This window comes from Hydra vulgaris, chromosome 08 (assembly GCF_038396675.1).
Source record: "Hydra vulgaris chromosome 08, alternate assembly HydraT2T_AEP".
NCBI lineage: Eukaryota > Metazoa > Cnidaria > Hydrozoa > Anthoathecata > Hydridae > Hydra > Hydra vulgaris.
The window spans coordinates 9,586,060-9,611,342 of record NC_088927.1 but is presented as its reverse complement, the minus strand read 5'-3'; the positions used below and the strand labels follow the sequence as shown (position 1 = coordinate 9,611,342).

At 26.0% G+C, this 25,283-nt stretch overlaps 1 protein-coding gene across 1 annotated transcript; it reads left to right on the top strand.

Annotated features, from left to right (window-relative positions):
- Positions 1 to 5,512: 5,512 nt before the first annotated feature.
- LOC100208579 (DNA-directed RNA polymerase III subunit RPC8) lies at positions 5,513 to 22,466 on the top strand. Its single transcript, XM_065803045.1, has 7 exons — positions 5,513 to 5,615; positions 5,753 to 5,870; positions 10,610 to 10,706; positions 12,450 to 12,536; positions 21,091 to 21,154; positions 21,641 to 21,842; positions 22,045 to 22,466. Exons 2-7 carry the CDS (start codon positions 5,760 to 5,762, stop codon positions 22,090 to 22,092), a joined length of 609 nt encoding a protein of 202 aa, XP_065659117.1. The 5' UTR covers positions 5,513 to 5,615; positions 5,753 to 5,759; the 3' UTR covers positions 22,093 to 22,466.
- The last annotated feature ends 2,817 nt before the right edge of the window (positions 22,467 to 25,283 follow it).

The following is a 25,283-nucleotide window of genomic DNA, read 5'->3' as shown; positions in this document are numbered from 1 at the left end:
CCAAACTGCAATTTAACTATAAAATAATAAAGTATAATGATAAATGAGTAAAAATATCTAAAAAAACTTTAACAAAAAATGAAGCTTTTAATTTTTATAATAAAAACTTTTTAATTTCTATAATTATATATAAGAAGTTTTTTTTTTTTTATTATGTAAATAACTGTTGATGAGTTCTTACAACGTTGTAATATTATTTTTATATTTTTAATGACTAAGTATTGGTTTATATTTTAATAGTGAATATTTATTAATTTTAGTTTTATAATTTTTTTTTTGTAAATTAAAAACACTGCAAAATTAAAAACTTAATAACTAAATTTTATATATATATATATATATATATATATATATATATATATATATATATATATATATATATATATATATATATATACATATATATATATATATATACATGTGTATATATATATACATATATATATATATGTATATGTATACATACATACATATATAGTTCTATAGATTGTTGCATTTGGGAAGCATGGAAGGAAAAAAATGATTCTTACGCCAACAAATATGTCACTTTTAATTACTTTTGACTTTCCTCCAACATTTGCGTGTTGGACGAAAGTCAAAACCATTAATTTAATTACAAATAAATCGTTTTTTAAAATACCCGCAAAAACGCAAATTTAATTGATGAGAATGTTTTTAAAAACATTCTAAATGTTTTTAACAATATAAACAATGTTTTTATTTTTATTTTTTTTACTGTAAATCAAGCGCGGAGTGTGAGTCTTATAGCCTGACTCGCAACAAGGTGCTGCTACATCGACTGATAAATAGCCTGACTCACAACGGAGTGCTGCTACATCTACTATCTTTTAGCCTGACTCACACTCACAAGGGAGTGCTGCTACATCGGCTGAGGGTTTGGTTGGGGCAGGCAGTCTATCAATTAATAAAAAAAAAATTCTGGTCTTGCATTTTAATTTTTACTTTTTGTCAACAAAATACGGAAAAAACATTCTGACAACATATAAGAGTTCTATATATATACATATATATATATATATATATATATATATATATATATATATATATATATATATATATATATATATATATATATATATATATATATATATATATATATATATATATATATATATACACATAAAAAACCCTTGAATTTAAGGTTGGCCTTCAGCAATGCTGACCTAAAAGTGTCTGAGGTCAGGAGTACACACATACATATACAAATATGCTCACCTAACTTTGTATGAAATGTCATTGATGATGTCATATTGAAATTTAATGTCATCTTAAGAAAATAAATTATGTCATCTGCAGAGCATATATACAGGTACATACATTTACTAAGGGTTTAGCAGGTGCTTTATGAAAGAACTTCATAGCAGCAAAAAAAAATATTTTATTACCATTTTTGTTTATTATTTTTTTCTATTTCTTAAATTGACTTTTAATTTAGACATTTAAAAATCTAAGTTAAAAGTCAGCATTTTAAAACTGTGAGTGTCCAAATTATATTACAGCAATGTTGAGGTAAACCAGCAAAAGTATATATGTATAATATATATATATATATATATATATATATATATATATATATATATATATATATATATATATATATATATATATATATATATATATATATATATATATACAGTACAATCTCTTTAATTCGAATCTTCTTAATTCGAAAACCTCCATAATTCGATTAAATGCAAAGTCACTGTGAAATGCATTTAAGAAAGATCAACTTTCTATAATTCGAAAATTTCTCTAATTCGAACTTTTATTTTTCCCCATAAAATTCGAATTAGAGAGATTATACTGTATATATATATATATATATATATATATATATATATATATATATATATATATATATAATATATATATATATATATATATATATATATATATATATAATACTAAAAATAATAATGATAAGCTGCAACAAGAAAATAATTAATTAAGGACCAAACTAAGGCTAAATTTAGCACAAAGTAAGTATGTTTTTTTTTTCTCTCTCTCTTGCTTGAAAGGAGTAGCAACCCCTTAACTCCCTGTCAGTAGACAATGAGCTGTAGCAGCATTTTGGTGGATAATTATAAAGCTAATGCCAATCAAAGTGTGATTTTTGTGGATTTTAAAACTCTTTAAGATGGGGAGAGTCAATCACAGTTTGTGGGAGTAAATTCCATCAGCTGAGGACTCTGTTAGGGAAGAAATTATATCTAGTAGAGATGGCTTGCATGTTATTGTTGAGGTCAAATGCATTGAAGAACTCTTTGAGGAGACGCTGAGAGTGTCCTCGAGTTATTCAAACATATGGATGGCCAATTTGTGGGTTTAGCCAACAAATATTTATTTATTATTATTATTATTTTATATATGTGTGTTTGTGTGTGTGTGTGTGTGTGTGTGTGTGTGTGTGTGTGTGTGTGTGTGTGTAACATTGGCTGTTGTAACATTTGACACTCTTTAAGCTATTAAAAATGAACCAAAAATGGAAATGACTTGGAACTTTTCAGAACTGTAAAATACTATCATTTAATTTAGTATATAAAAGTTACAGCTTCAAAAATTAACTCTACGTAGCGTGGCAGTTGTAACGCTTACTTCTTACAACTTCTGAACAAAACAGCTTTGTTAGACTTAATGCAGGCAAGGGCATTGTAAAAAAATTTGTGGTATTTCTGATATTTGTGAAGAAATGAATAGATACAAAAAAGATTGATAAAATTAATTATTTTTTGGCTGTAATAGTCTTTTGGCTGTAAGAGTCTTGTAGTATCTGACCAAATCAAATCCCTAAGTACTAGAGCCCCTGCAAACAGCTATTTCAGTATGGCATTAATATTTTATGCGAGGCTAAGTACAGAAAGATATTTGTGTATATTTATATATATACACAAATATATATATTTCTGCTATAGAGCATTTGTGTAAAAAATTGTTGCCCATTTTTTGTTACATTAATTTATACAGCATTTTCAGAAATAGAAGAAAAAAACAATAATTAATGAAAGAAAAAATTGCTACCCCATGCCAAACCCTTAGTCAATGTTTTTTTTTTTTTTTTGTTATTCACTTTCCCAAAGCCGGGAAGGCCACTACAGATGAAGAGGCTACTTAATAGTGGTTATAACCCTCTCTCAACTCTATAGCTCTGAAACACAAACCTTGACAAACAAGGCCGCTGCGCGGAGAAACAAGTTGAGGCAAAGCGGCACTACCTTGCGGCAACAGGCTATAAGGTAGTCGATGCATTTGTATATATATGTACAAGTATATATATACAAATATATATATACAAATATAAATATAACAAATATATGTAAAGTTTATATTAAAAAAAAAAATATATATATATATATATATATATATATATATATATATATATATATATATATACACATATATTTATATGTTATATATATTTGTTATATTTATAAAGAAATAAAGCATTAAACTTATAAAGAAATTTCTTATTTGTAAAGTACATAAAAAATGACTATAATTTTCTACATTAAACTATAGTTTTCTATTCTAAATTATGATTTGCTTATTTTACCATTATTTTATTTTTTGCTATTTTTAAAACTTCTAAAGTAGAAGCTTTATGTTTTATATATTTTTTATATGTGTATATTTTTTTATGTGTATATTTTTTATATGTGTTCTATTTTAGAAGCGTTCTATGTATTTTTTTATTTTTATAACATAATATTGCGTATATAATACGCAATTTTTAATTTTATAACATAATATTGCGTCATATAATAATAAATTGCAATAAAGCATTCTTAATTTGCATTAAACAAACTTTTGTTTTAAATATAATATTTTTTGTGACTTTTGTGACTTACACATTATCATGTATTACACTGTATCATTAAAAAATAGTAATAAATAGAATGAATTTTTTAAATTTTTATGCAAGTAACAAATTTCAAATTATGCATTATATGAACATTTTTAGATGTTGTATGTTGTGTAAATATATCAAGTTAAACATTTGTGTTAATAAAAGTTGCCAATATAAATATATTTGAATGAAAAATATTTTGTTTTTAACTGCATTATTTTTTAGAAAAATAATGAAAATTTAGTAACTCATGGTAACTCAAAAAAGTTATTTAGTAACTCATGGGTTTTAGTACTTTCAATAGTGCTTTTAATTTAATCTTGTTTTTTAATAGATTATTTCTTTAATAATTTGTAAATTTAAAAAATATAATAGTTGATTGGAAAACCTTTGAACAAAAATGAAACCAAGCGCTATCTGTATGGTTTTGAGAAAATGGTTTTCTTTTTGTTTAGTACAGTATACTGGGTACAGCATTCCACTTTTTTACTTGATCTCTTCCTGTTTATTGACAACACTATTGTACTATAGTGTTGTCAATAAGCAAAAAGATTCCTTTCTGTTTAAAGGCATCCAATTATTGTTTATATTTTATTTTATTTTGAGATAATAAAAAATGTGTTTTATCAAGCCACTGAACTTATATTAAAAGTTCATCAGTTTTTTTAAATTTTTAAATAAAACATTGGTTGCTATTCCTTACTACTTTATTTTCATTCGTACAATATAAATTAAGACTAAGAAACAGCTATATGTTTTTGTAAAAAAAAAATTTTTTAATCTTTTTAATGCTTGGATAGTAATGCTTAAGTAAACAAACTTCAGTGATATTAAACTTAAGTGATATTAATGTTAAAATTCTTTAAAAAACCTGCACTGTATATTTTTAGCATTAATTTTTGTTTTATCTCGAAAAAAAAATTTTTTTTCCAATTATGCTAAATAATTTTTTTTCCTAATTATATGTTTAATAATGCAATCATTCTTTTGATTTAATTCAGTTAGTTTATCCTTTTATTTAGTTGTTACATTCTATACTGAATTTTGCAGTTGTAGTTTTTTTTTTAATTATCACATTAGGTTCATAATTTAGACATCATTTTAGGTTTCACATTTTTTTCTTGTTTAGTTTTTACTTTTACTTTTTTTTACCTCTTGTTTACTTTTTATCAGTAAATGTATTTTATCAGTAAATGTATTTTATCAGTAAATGTATTTTAAATGAGACCTCAAGGAATATCCAAAGACTTTACAATGTATTATTTTTACTTTCTCATCGGAAAATTTTTGTATTAAGTTTAATTTTTTACTTTAGTTAATTTTGTTTGTCTATATTGATGTTTTACAATGTATTATTTTTACTTTCTCATCGGAAAATTTTTGTATTAAGTTTAATTTTTTACAATGTATTATTTTTACTTTCTCATCGGAAAATTTTTGTATTAAGTTTAATTTTTTACTTTAGTTAATTTTGTTTGTCTATATTGATGTTTTATTTAAGTTTATTAAAGTTTGTTGTTTTATGTATATGAATATTCATTTTTTATTATTTACCATTGTTCCTAACTGGTATGGTAAGTTACTTTTGATTGTTTCATTTTATATTGCATTTACATTTCTTCATTGATATAATTTCTAAAGTATTAAATCTTTACAATTTTTGGTAAAGATATTTTTTGGCTGCTGATTACTAGTGAAGTGTGGTATTGAAGTGCGGTAGTGGTGTAGTGGTTGTGCACTCGCTTCATAAGTGAGAAGTTCCAAGTTTTATCTCTATTTTTTATTTTTGTCAATTATTATTGTAAATAATATTATTATTATTATTGTAATAATAATAATAATAATAATAATATTTAAATTAAGTTCTACAAATTAGTTTATATTTAGTTATAATATGTTTTTACTGGCTGAAATGAAAGATGTGATTCAAATAATGCCCTATAACTTTGGACATGATTTTAAAAGTTCATTGGAGTTTGGTCTCAACAAAAAATTTGCTAACAAGGTAATTTTTTCAGCATTCTTATCAAGGATAGGAAATCCCTGTGTAAGGCTCCCACTCTGTGTACTCTCGAGTCAAAATATTATTTATATTAAATAACTTTTGGACTTAATAAGAAAAAAATGGTTCTTAGAGTCTTGAAGTTTATCATATTCGAACCTTAAAATCCTGACTCCTTAAAACATAATTGAAGGCTTTAATAGAATCTTCTATTATATTTTCATGTTTAATATGTTCCCAATAGAGTCCAAAAAGCAAAAAATATTTTTAGAATATTTGGAGTTGAGAAGTTATTAATTAGGACTTTTAATCCATAGTTTTAATTTCTAATTTTAATTTCATATTATATATTATTGTTTTTTTATAGCAAAATTACATTAAAAAATATAGTCAAAATTTTATAAAAGTGAACAATATTTTTTTAAAAAGGAATGATATTTCAAAAAATTATATTTTTAGTTAAAAAATACTTAATAATAAAACTGAAAAGCCATCCTACTCAATATTTTTCAAATTCGATTATATTTTCTTTATTGTACACTAGCGTCTCAATATATCTAACACTTGATTTTTTTTTTTGTCATATCATTGAGAATATTTCCAGCATTAGAAAACACACTTTAAGATGATAAAGATGTTTTAGGAATTGCTTAAAAAAGTTCAAAAATTTATGTTTTTTGCAATTTTTCTAAAATCGTTTTTTTCCTCAGAGTTTTTCAATACTCAGGTATATTGGTAGTTTGTTTTGAATACTTCGTTTTTGATTTATTCAATTCTCATAAACCAAGGTATAAGCAAAAGTACAAAAGTAATATACTTGCTATCATGTCTTGAATGACAAAAGTATTGTAGTATTTCTCTTTATACTAATATTATATATATATATATATATATATATATATATATATATATATATATATATATATATATATATATATATATATATATATATATATATTTAATATTAGTGTATATATACATATATATATGTGTGTGTGTGTATATATATATATATATATATATATATATATATATATATATTTATATATATATATATATATATATATATATATATATATATATGTATATATTTTCTTCATATTAGGTTGCTGTAATTTATTTAAGATCTTATTGTTTTTTAATATGTCTATAACTTGTTTTGGCAAGTAATACCTGCACTTAACTTTTTAAATGATCACAAATACCACCAACTGGTCTGTTGCATAAGGAGAGAAGTAACTTTAGTTATCTTGTATAGCAGTTAATATTGAAGCAGTTAGTTTTAGTTATGTCTCTTAGTTAGTTTTGAAGTTATGTCTCTGATTTATATTGACCATGGTTGCGATGAAAATGTGGTCTAGTGTATGCTGTGTGCAACATCACTGGTCTAGTGATGTTGCACGCATCATACTACAAACCAATATCCTTAATATCATTAACTGACATTAAAGATACTGGTTTGCTTTGACATATTTAAACCACTGTGCTATGTTTTTTCAGAACTCCAAGTATTTGATTTGTCTTCGTAGTGGTAGAATCTACTTGTACTTAACTTTTAAGGTCATATGATGAGGTGAATGTACCTAAATATCATTCAATGTGGATCATTTGCTTGTTCTATTACTTAAAAGTCATATGATGAGATGAGTATACCTAAATATCATTCAATACAAATCACAGCAAAATATGACTCTTATGCATATGTCATCATGCATATAGTATTTGTAATTGCAACTTTATATTCTTTATATTAGTCAAGTTATCTGGCATATCATGTTCAAGGTGCATGCTTTTTCTAACACAAATCAATGTTGTATCTATATATGACACAATATTTATTTGTGTATATAATCTGTATCCTCACAGTGGTCCATGGCTACCTCTCAAATAATTACTTTTAATAGTTTTTTAACTGAGATTAAGGATACTGGTTTAAAGGCAGAAGCCTGGAACCTTTCTTAAAAATTAGCACAACATTTTTTTTCAGAATGTTAATGATTATAGATTATTACTAAAGGTAATGGTGTACTTGAAAAACTATTTAGAAGGAATCAAAGGGATTCCATCAAAGTTGTTGAACTTATAAATCAAAAAATCTCTTTAAGTTAAAATCATTAACTCTCCAATTATATGATTACTTTAATTTAATTTTATCTTTAAATATATAATACAATACAAGTTGATAATCTATTTAGTTGCTTGGTACTTAATGCTGCCAATAAACACCAATATAGTAACACTGGCTGGTTTGGATTATAACCTAGCTATATAACTTTTCTAGTAACACCACTAATAAAAATTTGCAATAAAATATTTTTAAAATAATTATAACATCTTAATATACAAATAACATATAACATGTGGTTATAATCTACAAACTATAAACTTTTAAGAATACTTGGTATCTAAGAATACAGCCCTTGGAATTAGGGTTAGCATTCAGCAATGCAGACCTAACTGCGAACCTGACAGTGTCTGAGGTTGCCAATTTTTTGCAGACCTCAAAATTTTTGAACTTAATTTTATTTACTATTTCAAATAATTTAAAAAAAGCAAAACACACATTTTATTTAAGTTCTAAATAAAGTCATTAAAACAAAAACAGCAAAACAAATGTTTTATTTAAATTCTAAATAAAATATTTAAAAACCGAATAAAGAAAGTGTTATTTAAAATCTTAATAAATCAATTACAATAAAAACAGCTAAGTAAACTTTTTGTTTAAATTCTGAACAAAGTAGCTTAAAAACTCAACAGCAAAACAAATGAACTGAGAATATATACCAACTTCAACAAATGTTAGACTTTGAATTTTATTAATTCTTTTTGAAATATGTCAATTGGGTAGGAAACTGGCAGCATTTAATTAAAAAAAACTAGACTCTGATAGAGCCAATTGAGTTAAAAGAACAAATACTTATTTACCACCTTTCAAAACATCTAATTTACCACCTTTCAAACCTCTGCAACACTAAAGTCATTTTGAAGAGCAAAAAACTTTTATTCAAACATTATTGCATGCTCCAGCTTTAAGATCTAAATTTTTAAATAACATAATTGCACAACTAATTTTTAATTTTAAGTTAAGCTGTAAAAGAACTCACCAAAAAATGTAATTTTTTCATTGTGGTTATCTTAATTTGATTAGCTTTAAAATAAGTTTTCTCTCCCAGTAGATATTCTGGTGCATCTTGTTGGTTGACAATAAATCTGCATTACTAGCTGTGGAAATGACGCGGTGGACATTTCAACAGCTACTAATGCAGATTTAGCATCTAGCAGATTGCCATTTCAATACACCGTATAAAGGAGTCTCCTTTTTCAATGGATGTTACTTCAATACCAAGTTTGAGTAGCCATTGGGAAAGTTTCCTTTCCCCATCATTAACTCTCATAATTTTACTTAACACAAACTTCTGTACCCATTGCAACCGTAGGGAATATTTTATATATGCTTATACAATTTCAGCTAGTTGCCCTCTTCATAATAGTTGTTATTTGTCTGAAGTCCCCATTGAAAAGAATGTTTAAATGTCATCCAAATGTATAATTTTTGTTGCAAACATTTTTATGCAGTGTATCCACAGAATAACAACAGTCATTTTCAAGGCTTGTTTGGGTATCATGTATACCTTATCAAGTTAATACAAAGTATCCATCAAGGATGGAAAAAAAAAGTTGATTGTAATTCACTCTACATTTTTATAAATGCTGACTTCTATAAATGTTACAATTTACATTTTTTTTACCAATTTTTGAATTTATTTTTTTGAAATATAGAATTATCATCGACATCAAAAATAAAAATTATAATATAATCTATAGTGTTTTATAATTTTGAATTAAAATTTGGCTAGTTTTTTCTCTTGCACTTCAACCCTTTGGAACTCTCTCCCATCTTCATGTTTTCCCGATTCATACAACTTTTAACTTTTTTGTTTTGTGTATTAGTTACATTGCATAATTTATGTACCTTAAAACTTTTTGGAAAAAATGTATATTCAAACTAAAATGAAGCTATCCCTTCCTATTGAGGATATTTTAAAGTATCTTTTTTTATAGTTTTAACTAGGAAAATGAATTATAGAATAATCTTTAATAATATTTGTAAGTTTGATGTTATGGTATCAACAAAATTTTTGTTGATACTATAACAAAAAGGCTTACATTTTCTGTTAAATTTTTTTGTACCATTGCTTTGGTTATCTTTGCACATTTTGTTGGACCAATTTGTTAATGGTAGGTTAAGGTTCACTAACAAAAAAATATTCTTTGTTTCGCTTTAGTGCTATTTTAGTGAACTTACAGAGTTATTTTGATAGACTTGCAGAATTATTTTGTTAAGGTTGCAAAATTATTTTGGTCAACTTGCAGAATTATTTTGGTTAACTTGCAGAATTATTTTGCTAAACTTGCAGAATTATTTTGGTAAACTCACCTATTTATTTTGGTAAACTTGCAGAATTATTTTAAGAATTTAAGTATTGTGTTTAAATGGTTTTTTTAATTCAAAATAATTTTTTTTAATAATCAAACATATTTTTTTTTAAAGTTAAAAGTATTTGTTTTTTATTTGAAAAATAACATATCTAAAAGAAAAAAATTTAGTCCTTTTAGTAGAAGATTTTTAGTAGTATTTTTAAAGAATTTTTTAGTGTCTCTATATAAATGGTTGGTTTATTTATTGTTTGTTGAGAGGATTTTTTAGGCTCTTCACTCATTTCGACTTCGTATAATTTTAGGTTGTGCATAATGTTGGTTTATGCATCGTGCTTTTTGATATTACTCATATAGGTGATTCTTATATTTTACCAGGAAATGGAGCATCACATACTCCAGGTATATTAGTATTTATTTTTTGTTTCTTCTTGTTTCTTTTTTACATTTTATTTCTATTATTTTGAATTTCCATAAAAACACAAAAAGAGTTCTATGCATAATTCAAAATATAGAGACTAGAGTATTTGATTTATAGTTTTGTTTTTTAAGACATTCTTTTGATATCATTGTGGTGGTATTACATCATAAATATTAAATCATAAAATTGTATACTGCACCTGTATTTTAATTTTTCTTGTAACTAATTCAGTACTCTGGGTGTTAATGGTCTATTAAAAATATGTCGTCTAAATGACATTACAGGTTTTCTAGGTGACATCTTAAAATTATTTTAAAATTTGTTTCTAATAAATTTTTACCTCTTTATATTTGTTGGTCACTTTAAATAATGAAAGGAAGTCAAAGTTACTTTAAATAAAACATGTATTAAGCTACCGAAGGGATTATTATTATCATTTATATTCTTTTTTACTGTTTGTAATGATAATCCGGATTTCTTGAAACAATCTATAAAGGTTTGGTCTGGAATTACATGCTTTTGTTAGCACAAACATAGCAGTTGAGATAGAAATCTTAAGTATCTTGTTCTCTTTTTCCAAGACAACAGTCTGCTTTTTTACAGCAAGTGAGCGATATTTTGGTTTAAGATATCAGATGATTCATTTATCTTTGGGTAATCAAGGTTGTATTTGGTGTAAGAAAGATAAGCTCTACCCAATCAATTACTTGTCAGTTACTAATTAATCGGCTCATTAGGATAGGCAGAACAAATATCATGGAATGGTCATTTGTTTATTAACCAATCTTGCCTTAACAGAAATGATTTCAAAGATATAATATACCTACATAAAAAATAATTTATAGATATTTTGACATCTTTGCAAGTTTCAGAATGCTCATTTATGAAAAATATTTATTAAGTAAAATGTTTATTAAGTAAAATATTTATTATTAATATATATTGATTATAAATATTAGTCGTTAATTAAGATTAGATAAAATAAAACTAATTTACATTTTTTTCAATGGTCTAACCATCCATCTGAAGCCATTGTCTAACCATCCATCTAAAGCCTAAAAATTTTTGAAGTTAAACTCTATCGCAAAAAATAATGCTTTTTTATTTAACACTACTTGAAACATTTTCAGCTCTCACTCATTTAAAGATTTAATTTTAGGTACAGCATTGTTGACTTGATAATTTGTATTAACTTTCACTTTCACAAATTTTCTTGAAGAAAAGCATTAAAGATTTTATCTTTATTATTTCTCCAGGTTGAAAGAGTGATGGAATGTTAAAGATTTTTGAAATCCCTTTTATTTATTTTCGCTTTCTCCAATACCAGTTAAGCTTCGTATTTCCACTTTAAATTGTTTTCTTTATTCAGTCTCTTTGATGCCACAGTTTTTTTTAAACAGAAGAATAATTCACTCTAATCGTTTTTTTTTGGGAAACTCAAAACATTTAAAATTTAAAAAGAGTTGGATGATTTAGTGAGCTTTTTATTTGTCAAAAATTAAGCAAGTTTGCATTTAATTGAACTATGAAGATTTACAAATTAGAGAGATTATACTGTATTTATTTTCTTTATAAGGCTTTTGATATTTCAAACATTACCATGTTTATTAGAAATTTAAAATGAAAGATATTTTTAATTTAAACTTTTATGAAAATTTTTAATTTAATTAATTTTTATTTATAAAAAACCTTTTTTAATTAATATATATGTTTATAAATTCAAGTGACTTTTCGCTTCATTGTATTTCGACCATTTATTGATGAAGTTTTGGTTGCTAAAGTTAAATCATGTACTAGGGAAGGCGTCCAAGGTATACAAAAGTTTTTTTTTTGATATTTAATACCAGGTCTTTGACTCAATAATTAAGTAAACAAAAATTTTAAGTTCAAAGCCAGGCTGCTAAAAATTATTATGTTCATAAGTAAAAAAAAAAAAAACATATATTATATATATATATATATATTTTTAACATCTTCGCTTCCAACAAGGCTGCAAGCAACCACTAATTAGAGTTGGAAGTTACTGGAAGAAAAAAGATGAAGATTGTAGAGCAAGATAACAATTGACAAACAACTTAAAGGATTGCAAATTGTATGAATCAGGAAAGCAAGATGAAGGAAGCGAATTCCAAAGGACTGATGTTCGAGGAAAAAAAAACAGACAAATAAGAGCTTTTGGAGCATTTAGAAACAGTCACAGAAAAGGGATGATACTTAATTGAATGATGAGTAACACGAGAATGAATTTTAGTAGATGGCACAAGAGACGCTAGCTCTTTAAAGCAGTTCCCATTATAGTATTTGTAGAAAAGAAAAAAAGAAGCAATATTACGACAATGTGATAATGGTTGTAGGGTGGCTGCTAGAGCAGGTTCAACTATGTTTACAATGCGTTTTTGCACCTTGTCTAAAAGAGAAAGCGCATCATTAGAAGATCCACCCCAGATATGGCAACAGTATTCCATACAAGGCCGGATTTGAGATTTATAGAGATAGAGAATAGAATCCGAAGTAAGAAAGTGTCGAGCTCGATAAAGAGATGCAACCTTAGCAGATGCTAATTTTGCAACTGATTTGATATATGGTTTCTGAGAAAGATCGAATGTAAGAGTTAATCCTAGAAGATGAAGGGTAGATGACATCAAGTACATTACCATTCATAAATATAGGAAGATCTAAATTATCGCGATAACAATTGACTGAAAAAAATTGAGTTTTATCTGAATTAAAGTTTACCAGTCACTGTGAGCCCCATGCTGTAACAGAAGTGAGATTCTTTTCAAGCTCAATTGCCCCCTCCTAGCAATCAGAGAGTGTTGACTTCTTATCATGACAAGGATATATGTTAGTATCATCAGTGAACAATGCCACCTTAGATGTGAGAATATCTGGAAGATCGTTAATGTAAATTAAAAAAAGTAAAGGGCCAAGGATTGCCCCTTGAGGATCCCCTGAAGATACAGAATAAGTAGAAGAGTGCTGTCCATCAAGGACAACTTTTATACTATGATTGGAAAGAAAGGGTTCAATAATCTTAAAGATGTTACCAGATACGCTGTAGGAAGAAAGCTTATTGAGAAGACCAGCATGCCAAACTTTATCAAATGCTTTAGAAATGTCAAGAGCGATGGCCTTAACCTCTCCACCTTTATCTAATGCACAATAAAACCTATTAGTTATTACTGTTAGCGAATCAGCTGTAGAATGAGAAGATCGAAATCCATATTGATGGTCAGAAAGTTATTAGATTCAAGAAAAGAGATTAGGTGTTTGTTAATTAAAGATTTAAAATCCTTGCTTATGATAGGAAGAAGACTTATGGGATGGTTAGACAAATCGGATCGCTCTCCAGAATTTTTGAAAAAGGGATAATGGATGCCGCTGTCCAGCAGGCTGGAAAACAAGACTCTGATAAGCACTTGTTGAATAGTTTTTAAAGTATAGACAACAGCTCCGGAGAACACTTCTGCAAAACTATAACAGGTTTGTTGTCCGGGCCACAAGCTGTAGAAGAGTCTAAGCAGAAAATTACTTTAGATACAGAAGCTGGAATGATACAAATGTCAAGCAATGGATCAACCTGTTTGACAGCTATATCAGGTAGAACACAACTAGTGGAATCAAGAGATGATATTGATGAAAAGTTCTTAGCAAACAATTCAGCTTTGTCTTTAGGTGAGGTGACAAAGTCTGAACCATACAAGAGAGGTGGAATTACAGATTTGCCTTTAATATTAATACTATTATAGATTCTCCAGAAGTCACGAGAGCCTAATTTTTGTGATGAAATATGAGATTTCATGACCTGAAAATAGCGGGTTTTGGCATTAGATAAAACCTTTTTACAATGGTTTCTTGCAGTAATAAACAGATGTCTGTTTTCTGGAGAATTGTTTTGCTGATAAATATGGAAGTAGCGGCTTCAATTGGCAATCCCAGCAGCACAATATGAGGAAAACCATAGAGAAGAGCGAGGCTGGACCTAGAATTGTCGAGGGGGAATAAAAGATTCCATGCCAGCCTGAATCCACGAAGTTATGTAAGAAGCAAATTTATTAACTGGAAGATGAAAGATTTCTTCCCAAGGGCCATCACGAAGAAAATCAGGGAAAGAGTTCCAGTCAGCTTTAAGGTAGTTGTAAAAGGTATGATGGTAGGGGGATTCAGATGATGAAGAAGAATGAGATAATAGTTTTAGAGAGATCAAACTGTCATCAATCAGAAGCACCTTTAGGGTGAATGAGGAGAAACTGAGCACTGACTAGGATCAGAAACAAGACATAAGTTGAGTAGAAAAGGTAAATGATTCGGGTTGTCTGGAAAGCGATTTGGAAAGTTGACTATTTGAGTTAGGGATTGAGAAAGGCATAAGTTGTGGGCTTGAATGCCTGCAGAGTCACTGCGCCAGCCTAATAGATGAAGAAGGGGTGCAAGGCTGATCAACAGATAGAATCTGTTTACCCCTTAAGTCTTTGCCTAGGAGGCCTTCTACAAGACAGTAGCTGGATGCATTTAAAATTTGCCCAAGATGGGTATTTTTATCGAGACGCCATCTCTAGTCTTTACTCAACCAAGAGCCCCAAGGCAGGGGGTGTTTTAAGTTGAAGTTGTCATCTTCTAGCCTTTGCCTAAAAAGGTGTATCCTACAAGGCAGCAGAACATAAAGCAGATTGTACTGGATAACATGTTACCAGTAGCAGGATAACCTGACCTGACAATATTCATGTGACCTTGATTTGTGTGAACTTGATATAACCAGAGAAAAAATGATGTTTTTAGTTAAATTAGAAACAGGAAAAAAGTCCTTGTATTATGTTGGAAAGTAATGTTGAAAAGTAATTGGGAAGTAACTTAAATGATAAAAAATTAAACATCTAGCGCAATATTTATAAATATCTAGTGTAATATTTATAAATATCTTATAAATAAATATATAGCGTGAAAATTTATTAAACTAAAACTTCACTTATAGCTTCGATTTTGTACAGGTTCAATCACATTCTAATTATTTATGACTATTATTTCTAAAATTTAAAATCATCAAAACATTGGAATCAAATATTTTTTGTCAAATATAAGTTAATAAACTAAATATTTTCACTCATTTCTTTGAATTGGTTAAGCTTATATTAAAGTCTATTTATTAAAAAAGTTAAAATATTAAGGGTATGACTAAAAAGCACATATCATTTTTTCAGAAATGGCATAGCAGCAAAAGATGAACTTTTACTTGTATTAACTTAAAATAATCTTTTTTTTTCCAAATCGGAAAAAAACTCCCCCTACCAGTGCAGATGAAAATTTGGTCCCAACTGTCTAAAAATACAAAAATTCAAGTTTTTGCATTTATAGTAGGGGCAGGGTCACTTAACAAAATTTTAAAAATACCATGAGAGTTATTTTTGTTGTTTGATCTATTTACTTTTAGATTATGTTTTGTTTTTTGGTAAAAATGGTGGAAAGAGTTGATCTTAACCATTTGCAATCATGTGTATATTTGAGAGGGAAGGGGGGCTTTTTAATTTTTTTTTTTTCATGTACTTTAAATATAAAACATTTTTGTAATTTTACATTTTTTATTTAGAGAAGATTATTTTATAGTCTTTCAAGATTTTTTATCAGTTGTTTTAAATTTTAAACAATGATAAGCTACAACCAATATGTTTGCTTCTCCGTCTACTTTTGTTTCTAAATGTTTCAATAAGTTGTTGAGAGTGGGAGGAGGGAGAAGGAGAGAGGGAATAGTCATAAAGGAATTTTGTGAAATTTTTTTAATTTTTTTGTAAATAAAAAAAATGTCAACAAGCAATTATTAAAACTCATTCTGAAGTTTTTCGTGTTGGAAAAAGAATTGAAATTATATATAACACATTACACATAATACATAACCAATAACACTTGCTTATTAAGAAAACTGTATTACAGAGGTTATCCTATGTGTTAATTTTCCAAACATTTCTACAATTAATATAGCTTCATGTCTAATTTTTTATGGCTTAATGTATTGAAATAGGTTGTCTCATGGTAAAAAAATTTACCATGCGCCCTTTATTAGGTGAAGAAAGTACATAGTAACATATCAGATGTTTACTATATCATAGTAAAATGCTTATAAATTTACAATTCAGTCCAAATTCACAATATTTACAATAAATGTTACAATATTTTTAATAAATTCTTTTACTTTTCATATGCCATTTAGAGATAAGAATGTTGACTTTAAAAGGAATAGAAAGAATTTAAACAAACACAAAATCATAAAGGCAAAAATGTGACTTTAAAAGAGGAAGATTTATTTAGTGAAAAATAAAAAAACTCATCATCTTGAAGGATAAAACACAAGTTTTAAAAAGTAGACAAGAAGATTTAATTTTTCTCAATGATCAGAAAGGATTGCATGTTCAAAAAACGTCGCACAAAAGACTTTTTGCAAAATAGAAATTGAAGAAAGAAAAAAATTTAAAGGTTATAAGAGTCCATTAGAAAACAAGCAAAGGTTGTTTAGTGAAAAATATGAGGAGACAATAAAATGTTTAATACTAGTGATAATGGAGATAATAAGATAGACAGTATCTCCAGCCTTTTTGAAAATTTAAAAAGTATATTGTTCCTATTTTTATTCATTATCTGTAAAGTAATTACATAAATTAGCTCTTGAATTTGCTCAAACAGAAAAGTCTGCAAGTTATTTAACAATTAAAGATTTTTTGGACCTGAAAACTGATTTTTCTTTGATTTGTTAAAAATGACATTACTTTAGACAGAATAGCTGAAAACCAGTTCTTCAAACTGGAACTTATTGTGGCTATGTGCTTTGTGTATATATCGCTATATATTATATAATTATTTCCAGATTATAAAAAGATTTAAAAAAACTTGTCACTGGTCTTTTTGTTCTACGTTACAGTGCAGAATGTGCTTCTAATTCTAGTCAAGACCTCATTGAAACTTTTGGAAACAAAAGTAGACAAAGAAGCAAACTTAATAGTTGTAGCATATCATTGTTAAAAATTTAAAACAACTAAAAAAAAAATCTCTAAATAAAAAATGTAAAATTGCAAAAATGTTTTATATTTAAAGTACATAAAAAAAAATTTAAAAGCCTCCAACCCCCCCCCCCCTCACCTCTCAAATATACACATGGTTGCAAATGGTTAAGATCAACTCTTTCCATCATTTTTACCAAAAAAAAAAAAAAATATATATATATATATATATATATATATATATATATATATATATATATATATATATACACACACACATATATACATATATATATATATATATATATATATATATATATATATATATATATATATATATATATATATATATGTATATATTTATATATATATTTATATATATACATATATATATATGTATGTGTATATATATATATATATATAAATATATATATGCATGGATATGTATGTGTGTGTATATATATATATATATATATATATATATATATATATATATATATATATATAGATCTATAGTTTGTTGTCTTTGGGAAGAGCGGAAGGAAAAAAGTGATTCTTACGCCAACACATACGTCACTTTTAATTACTTTTGACTTTCGTCCAACATTTTCGTGTTGGACGAAAGTCCAACACGAAAATGTTGGACGAAAAACCATTAATTTAATTACAAATTAATTGTTATATAAAAAAACCCACAAAAACGCAAATTTAATTGACCAGAATGTTTTTAATAATATTCTGAATGTTTTTAAAAACATTCTGAATGTTTTTAAAAACATTCTGAATGTTTTTAAAAACATTCTAAATGTTTTTAAAACATTCTGAATGTTTTTAACAATATAAACAATGTTTTGATTTTTATTTTTTTTTAATAAAATGTTTTTATTTTTATTTTTTTTAATAAAATGTTTTTATTTTTATTTTTTTTTACTGTAAATCATGCGCGGAGTGTTGCTACATCGACTATCTTATAGCCTGACTCGCAAGGGAGTGCTGCTACATTGACTGACAAATAGCCTGACTCGCAAGGGAGTGCTGCTACATCGACTGACAAATAGCCTGACTCGCAAGGGAGTGCTGCTACATCGACTGACAAATAGCCTGACTCGCAAGGGAGTGCTGCTACATCGACTGACAAATAACCTGACCCGCAAGGGAGCGCTGCTACATCGACTGAGGGTTTGGTTGGGGCAGGCAGTCTATCATTATTAAAAAAAAAAATTCCGGTCTTGCATTTTAATTTTTACTTTTTGTCAACAAAATATGGAAAAAACTTTCGGACAACATCTAAGGTTTTTTATATATATATATATTTTTTTATATATATATATTAGTTTTTTTTATATATATATATATATATATATATATATATATATATATATATATATATATATATATATATATATATATATATGTATATATATATATGTATATATATATATATATATATATATATATATATATATATATATATATATATATATATATATATATATATATATATATATATGATGCAGTGATGCTGTTCTGGAGTGCATATAATATCAAGAAAGTGTTTGATTGATGTTTAATAGCTACATTAGCTGTCATAGCTTGTAAATTAATTTCTAAATGTGCATACCATCTTATTATTATGGACATTACAATATCAAATACTGGTTTCTAACTGATAGAGCTGGTTTTTTCTGACTTCTATGTAATTCTAATTGTTAGAAGGTATGTCACCTCAATCCAACCTGGTTTGACTTTTATGTTAAACCAGTTTAAAACATAAACATTTACAATTAATTCCACAGCCCATGTAAGAGGTTGACACCAGATAGCCAATGCATAAATGCACATATCCGATAAAATTGTTGTCGACTATCTCCTATAGTATACAACTCCTATTTCTAGTGTTGCTAATTGCTGAGATAAGTTACAGACATTGCTTTGGTAATTCAGTAAGCATAGATTTGATCATTAACTGAGAACCATAACTTTTAGGCTACAAAATATGTAACTGAAATCTAATATCAACCTTGTTAAAACTAAGATTGCAAAATTTCTTTCTGTATTTAACATTTTTCCAAGTGGTCCAGACCACTTTAACACTTTGTGGACTATCATAGATTATGATTAATTGCCTCAACCCTTACTCATTAGTATGAAGATAACAAATAATTGACATTTATCTCCTCAATATTGTTTCTCTTCAATATTGTAGCTTTTCCCTCCTAGTATTTACACTTGTACTATCTTTTTTATCATCTCACACTTATCTTTTATTATCTTACACTTGTACTATATTTTTTTTTTTATCTCAAAGAGAAATAGATATTAATAACCTGGTTCAATGACTACAGAATAGTGTTCTTCCTTGGCAACAAAAGGAAAAATTCTGTTGATACGTTTGTATTATTTTTTTGTCTGTAGAAAAATACAGGAAACCTCATTATTTTTAAGATCTTTATTAAATTTATTTATTACCTAATTTAATTATATACATATAAATGATAGTAGTTTTATTACCTAATTTCACTGCCTTTTCTTGTTGTTTTTTTTAAAATTTGGTTGTGATAAATAATCAGCAATTTTCTTTGTTATGAATCAAGCATCTATGATTGCTACTGTTTATATTTTTGAAGTTTTTCTTAAGTTTCCTAATGATGAATGAATCTTTTACTTATTTTTTAACATTTCCTTATTTTGACTGCAGCTTTCTAAAGGCTCTTTAGTTTAGTCTAATGCTACTTTTTTTGAATTATTACTGGATATACAAACTTGCAATTAGTTTTTTTAAAATAAAGCAAGAGTCATATCAGTAACAATTTTATCAACAGTTTTTTTTATTTTGATCACTAAATTTTCGAAAAATTTTAAAATATTTAGTAGATAGCTTGGATGGTTAAAGTTGTCAATCAATCTCAACAAATCTGTGAAATGAGTAGCTAATGTATTTCTTGTTTTTGTTTTGTTTTGTGTGTTTTGCTTTAGTGTTTTTTTGTTTTTTTTGTTTTTTGTTTTTTTTTATGTTGCTATCTTATTTAATTAAGATATATAAGTATTATTATCAAAAAGTAATTTTTACTTTTTTAATTTTAATTAAATTATAGAAACAAAGCATGAGCTGCTGTGGTCTAATAGTCAGGCTCTGGGTCAGAATCAAGACCCACAATTTATCATGCTTTTTTTTTTTAATCATAAAAATCATTTTACATTTGTGTTTTGAATGTTTCATACAATAATTTTAGTTCAATTTTTATGGGTTGACTGACCAATCAATAGTAGCAGTTTAAGAAATGTTTTTAAAAGTTTCTGTTTATAAAATTATAATCTTTTTTATTATGATATCATGAGAATGCTATTAAGTAATGCTGCTGATATTTTTTTTTTTTAGTTTCGTTAGGTTTTTTTGACGATATCTTTATACCATATGAATATCTGCAGCAAAAATCTAAATTGTATCTTTTTTATTGATTTTGTTTTTTTAAATAATTTTGTATTGTTTTTTTAAGAGCTATATAAAAATAAGTTTTGTTCACAAATTTTTCATAAATTTAAGTATAAACAATGTTTTTGTTTTTTCCTTTTGAAATAAAGGTCATAGTTTAGATTAATGATGCAGCAATCTTTCGTAAAATATTTTTAAAAAAATTTGTTAGAAACTTTTGATGCAATAAAGTTATAAATTATTTTTACATATTATAATTTATAAAAATTGTATTTGAATTATATTTTCTGTTACTTGGTGTTTTCTGGACTATATTTTATAGTAAGTTATTTTTAAAATTTAATTATTCATCAAATTAAAATTATCTAAAAATTCTAATTTTCCAAAGAGTATTGTAAGCTATTGGATTTCTTCATTATTTAAACATTATTTGTGTGTGTAAGGTGGAGGAGGAAGACATATCTCAAGGAATTTATTTGTCTTTAATAAAGTTTAGTGTAGATGCAGAGCAACTTTGGGTGTGGCAATATGAAACAGAGGAGGGTTCGCATGATCTTTACATGGACATTAATGAAGAAATTCGCATCAGAGTTATTGATGAGGAATTTCTAGATTTGACACCTGAAGGACCTGCACCTCCAACTATAGAAGGTGAAACCAAGTCTTTAGAAACTAAAAAGTTGCCATATACTATTACTGTAAGTAAGACAAGATTTTTCTAATGTATATTATATTGGTGTACATGTGGTATATTTTTTTATTTATTTTGTGATTTAATCAGATGTATAATGGTATAATTGATTTAACTGGATGTATATTGATATAATTGTATAAAAAAAACTTCTATTTCTGAAAAAGTTATGTTTAATGTTATTATAATTTTGGTATACATTTTTTCAGGCTTCAATCAGTGAATCTGGATTAGGTTTGTTATCCTGGTGGACATAATTTCATAAGTGCTTCCAGTTTATATATTGTATGATTATATACAGTTGCAGTTTGCATACAACTTGAGATTTTATATGATAAAGTGAAGTTGCAGAAAATACTATGAAGAAATGTGAATTATTTTTAAACTATTGAGTAGTTAAAAAACTGTGATTCAAGGTTTAAATAAATATTATATTCAATTACTCCCCAAGACTTAGGGTTTGTTGTTGTTGAAGAGGCTACTTTTTTTAGTTTATTTATGTTTTTTTGTTAAATTTTCTTCATTGCCATTATAAAAGTACCATAAAAATCATTATAAAATATAAATAAACTATCGAAATGTTCAATATAAACACATTTGAACTTAAAAAATAAAAATCATATTATATAAATATGATAATTTTTGATTTTATTGCTTAACAACTTTTTTCAACATAAAATAAAAAATTAATTTTGTATCAATTTTAAAATGAATTTTTTCATAAAAGTGATTATTATTATTATTTTTTTTTTTTTCTATTTTTTTTTTTTTTTTTTTAAAGTTTGACTTTAAATTTGATAATTTTAGGGACTCATCTGATGTTTATAGGTTTTGAGCTACATCTAAAAAATAATTTTGACAAGGAAATATTTATAAATATTTATTTTATAAAAGTTATCATGATGTTTGATATTATTTAATAAATATTTTAGCAGATATTCTCTAAAATATTAATTTAAGAGCCACCCTAATATATACATATGTATACACACTTAAATATATTTATAGGCTCACACATACTCATGGAGGGGAGAGAATTACTTCTGGAATGTGAATTTATAATATAAGATATTTTCATATTCTATAGAGCATTTTAGGATTTTTTATCCAAGATAAAAAAAATCTTCGTCTTAAATTTTAATTGGTCTCGCATATTTTATTTCTAACTTTTGACCAGATAAAACTAGGAAAATATTCTTTCAATTGATCTAGAAATAAATTTGTAAAATCCTGGCGGCAATTTTTCTGAACTGATTTCTTGTTTATGGGTTAATGATAGACCACCATTTACTGCACAATATTGTTGATATAATTTGATCGCTTAAAATCCTAGTATTAAATGCATCACAATCCTTTAATTTAAGCAAAATCAACCAATTATAAAGTTGTTCTGCCTCATCTTTATTTTCACTCATCCTATTTTTAATTATTATTTTTCCTTTAGGTCTATAAAGACTTATTTTGAAGTAAAAACTTTAGTTGGAAAAAAATTAAATACTTGATCTAAAACAACACCAAATTTTTTGAGTTAGATTTGTAGACTGTTAGCTTCTCTAAATATTGCTAGAATTTTAATTAATATTGTGTATGATGGCAAACTTATAAAACTAACAGATGCTAAAGAGATTGTTCCAACTTGAGATGATGGTCCTGCTATCAGAGCAGATTTACTAATATTTGAATCATTATTTGGAAAATTTCACAATTTTTATTCAAATATTTTTACAGATTTATTGACGCCTCCCCAGCCTTGGGGAGGTGCATAACATGGTGAGAAGGCCACAACAGTCTAGGAGGCTACCTTATTGTGGTTACAACCTCTCTCAACTCTTTAACTCAGAAATATGAACCTTTATGAACAAGGCCACTGTACAGAGAAACAAGTTTGTTTATTTGAATTTTGAACTTCAATTTTGAATGTTCAAGTTCAAATTTGAAGTTCGATTGAAACTTTAGTTATATAATATATAAACTTTAGTTATATAATATAATAATATATTTAAATAATATATTTTAAATAAAGTTAATGTAGAAAACTATACTAATTTTCAATATCATCAAACAAAACAAAACAAAAAAATTAGCAGATACGAAATAAAAATAAAACCCAAAAAAACCCAAATTTACCCAATATAATCTAAAATTACCCAAAAAAAAAGACACACCGGGCCAGGTTTTTCCTTTCTTCATATTTTAATTAGATACATCAAAAAATCTATTTTGAAATTTCCTCTTAGAGCAAATTCTGTTGAAAAATTTCCTTCAACCTCCAATATAGAGGGTAGTTCTTGTTCGGCACAAATAACAGAGACAAATTTTTCCTAGTTTTAATTTTCTTTGAAATAAAAAATAGTTCTTTCTAATGATTTTGAAGCTTCTGAACTATTAATTGAAATTGATTGAAGTTGTAGCTTGTTAAATTAATTTCAAATAAAATCTTTTGCAAAAGCTACAAAAAACACAAAAAATAAATGATTGTTGTGTTTTAATAATGAAACAATCCCAAACAGTACTTACAATAATAAAAAAATTATTTTATAAACACTAATATGGTTAAAATTTTAGAATTAAGTATTAAGTTGTTATTTCTTAATTCTAAAATTTAATTCTAAAATTAATTCTTAATTCTAAAATTTTTATTTTATGGTTATAATTATAGCTATTTGAATATAGTTTTTAGGGTTGAAAATTTTCCGGAAAAAAATTTTCAGCTCGGAAAAATTTCTGGAAATTTTGAATATTTTAATAAAAAGATAAGTTATTTTATAATTAATGGGTAAAATTTTATGTCTTATTTAGGCAGTTGCTATGGTCAGTTTTATGGTAAAATCTTGTAAAGTAGATTATAAAAATTTTAGATAGCCTCCTTTGAAAAACACTTTTTATTATATTTTGTTATATTTTCTATTAATCATGGATTTATTATATTTTCTGGTTTTATTTTCATGGTTTTATTATATTTTCATGGTTTCATGGTTTTATTATATTTTCTATTAATCATTGAATAATTTACCTCTTTATTTTCAATCACCCAACTCTATTTCACAATTTAAAAACCGTCTTTTTGACTATTTGTTAGAAAAATACTGTATTTAAAATGTTAGGTTTATAATAAATTATTATTACTATTGTTATTAGTATTATTATTTTTATTTTATTTTTATTAGTAGTATTATTATTTTATCAGTCTAACTGATTTGAGGTATTAGTTTGAGTTAAGGCAATTTTCCTTTATTCATTATATTAGTAAAAGAGTAAAAAATGTTTCAGTGAAAAATATTTCAGTAAAAAATGTTTTCGTATTGTATTCATGTTGTACAATCAAAAGATAACATTGCTAAAAGTTTTTCAACAACTTCCTTATCGTTTATCAACACAACGCAATGACTTCCTTATCGTTTGGTAATAAAAATATGTCTAAAGACGATCTATTATTAAGAAATTAATA

Bases quoted from the DNA above. Each gene is read 5' to 3' on its own strand.
- LOC100208579 (XM_065803045.1), top strand. From the start codon at position 5,760: ATGTTTTTACTGGCTGAAATGAAAGATGTGATTCAAATAATGCCCTAT. The intron at 5,871-10,609 runs GTAATTTTTTCA...GTATAATTTTAG, and splicing joins ACAAAAAATTTGCTAACAAG to GTTGTGCATAATGTTGGTTT. The intron at 10,707-12,449 runs GTATATTAGTAT...TATAAATTCAAG, and splicing joins TGGAGCATCACATACTCCAG to TGACTTTTCGCTTCATTGTA.